The sequence below is a fragment of the Punctularia strigosozonata genome, assembly GCF_000264995.1.
Source record: "Punctularia strigosozonata HHB-11173 SS5 unplaced genomic scaffold PUNSTscaffold_179, whole genome shotgun sequence".
In the NCBI taxonomy this organism is placed as follows: Eukaryota; Fungi; Basidiomycota; class Agaricomycetes; order Corticiales; family Punctulariaceae; genus Punctularia; species Punctularia strigosozonata.
In genome coordinates this window covers 820-2,130 of record NW_006767611.1, presented here as the reverse complement: position 1 = coordinate 2,130, position 1,311 = coordinate 820, and the positions used below count along the sequence as shown (strand labels likewise).

Below are 1,311 nucleotides of genomic sequence, written 5' to 3'. Positions count from 1 at the left end.
TCAAAATCTGTGGGGATGGTTCCTGACCACTGATATCTTGCTAATCTATGCATGTAGGCTGTAATCAACCAAATCTGAGACGGGCGGAAAACAGCCTGTTTTCCACCCTGGGGCATGGATAGGGTTACTCACCCCATAACTGCTGTATCGGGCTCACAAATGGCTCTGCACCCTCCAGACCATAACCATTTTATGGCCGGCTGCGCAGTGATTCAAAATCTGTGGGGATGGTTCCTGACCACTGATATCTTGCTAATCTATGCATGTAGGCTGTAATCAACCAAATCTGAGACGGGCGGAAAACAGCCTGTTTTCCACCCTGGGGCATGGATAGGGGGGCCGTACTTACGCGGCTGCGGCGACGAGTAAAGGTCGTCTGCAAAGCCGAAAGCGCGTTAGCCGCGCATACAGGCAAGGAGGGGGGGGGACTTACCGACTGCCGAGGGAGCGCGTTGGTGGGGTGAGTGATGGTGGAGAAAGGCCGCGTCGCGAGGACGGCGGCTCATATGCATCCTGGAAAACGGGGGGAGAAAGTTAGCAGTGTCGGAAACGGATACTCAAAAGCGATAAATGGCCTCCTGACGTCGAGGCGACTATGCACCCCGACGCCGGAGGTCGGATGACCCGGGATCGTCGCGAAACGGAACCAAAAAAGAAGGCGTTTACTCACCTTGCGCCCCCCTCACAACGAATTCGCCAGCCCTGTCTTGCGGGCAGCGATCGCCTGCGTTGGCAGCGGCGTGGAAGGCCAGAGCCGCCGCCGGTGGCGGCGGGCGGGAGAGAGCGGTCGGCGTCGGCGCAGAGAAGAACGAAAGAGGGGGAGGGCGGGAGGCGGGAGGCGGGAGTCGAGTGACCAGCAGGCGAGCGGGGCGAAGGGCAAAGTCCAACCCCATCAGCGCCCAGGAAGCTGATGGACAGATCGGTTCCCGCGTTCACCGTCTTCCCGTGACCTTTATCCCACGCTCACCGTCGATCCCGACCAATCCGGGCATCACCGTGGCGATGCCAGCACGTGCGAGCGGGCCACGGCCCGATGCCGCATGGCTCACCGTGGCAGTGCCGTGCCGCGCGGCGCGCCGAACAGACCGGGACCCACAATCACCGTGGCAGTGTCACGACGCGCCCCGTGGCTCACCGTGGCAGTGCCGTGCCGCGCAACCCACGTTCACCGTGGCAGTGTCACGACTCGCGTCCGCGCGTGGCTCACCGTGGCGGTGTCACGACGCGCGCTCGGACCCGTGGCAATGTCGGCACGTGGTGCTCATGGCTCACCGTGGCGGTGTTACGACGCGCATCCGCCGAGCAGGCCGG

At 62.4% G+C, this 1,311-nt stretch overlaps 1 protein-coding gene across 1 annotated transcript; it reads right to left on the bottom strand.

Annotated features, from left to right (window-relative positions):
* Positions 1-345: 345 nt before the first annotated feature.
* PUNSTDRAFT_139742 (uncharacterized protein) lies at positions 346-992 on the bottom strand (the record flags this gene model as incomplete). Its single annotated transcript, XM_007389469.1, has 4 exons — positions 346-376; positions 434-513; positions 687-907; positions 968-992. 4 exons carry the CDS (start codon positions 990-992, stop codon positions 346-348), a joined length of 357 nt encoding a protein of 118 aa, XP_007389531.1.
* Positions 993-1,311: the final 319 nt, after the last annotated feature.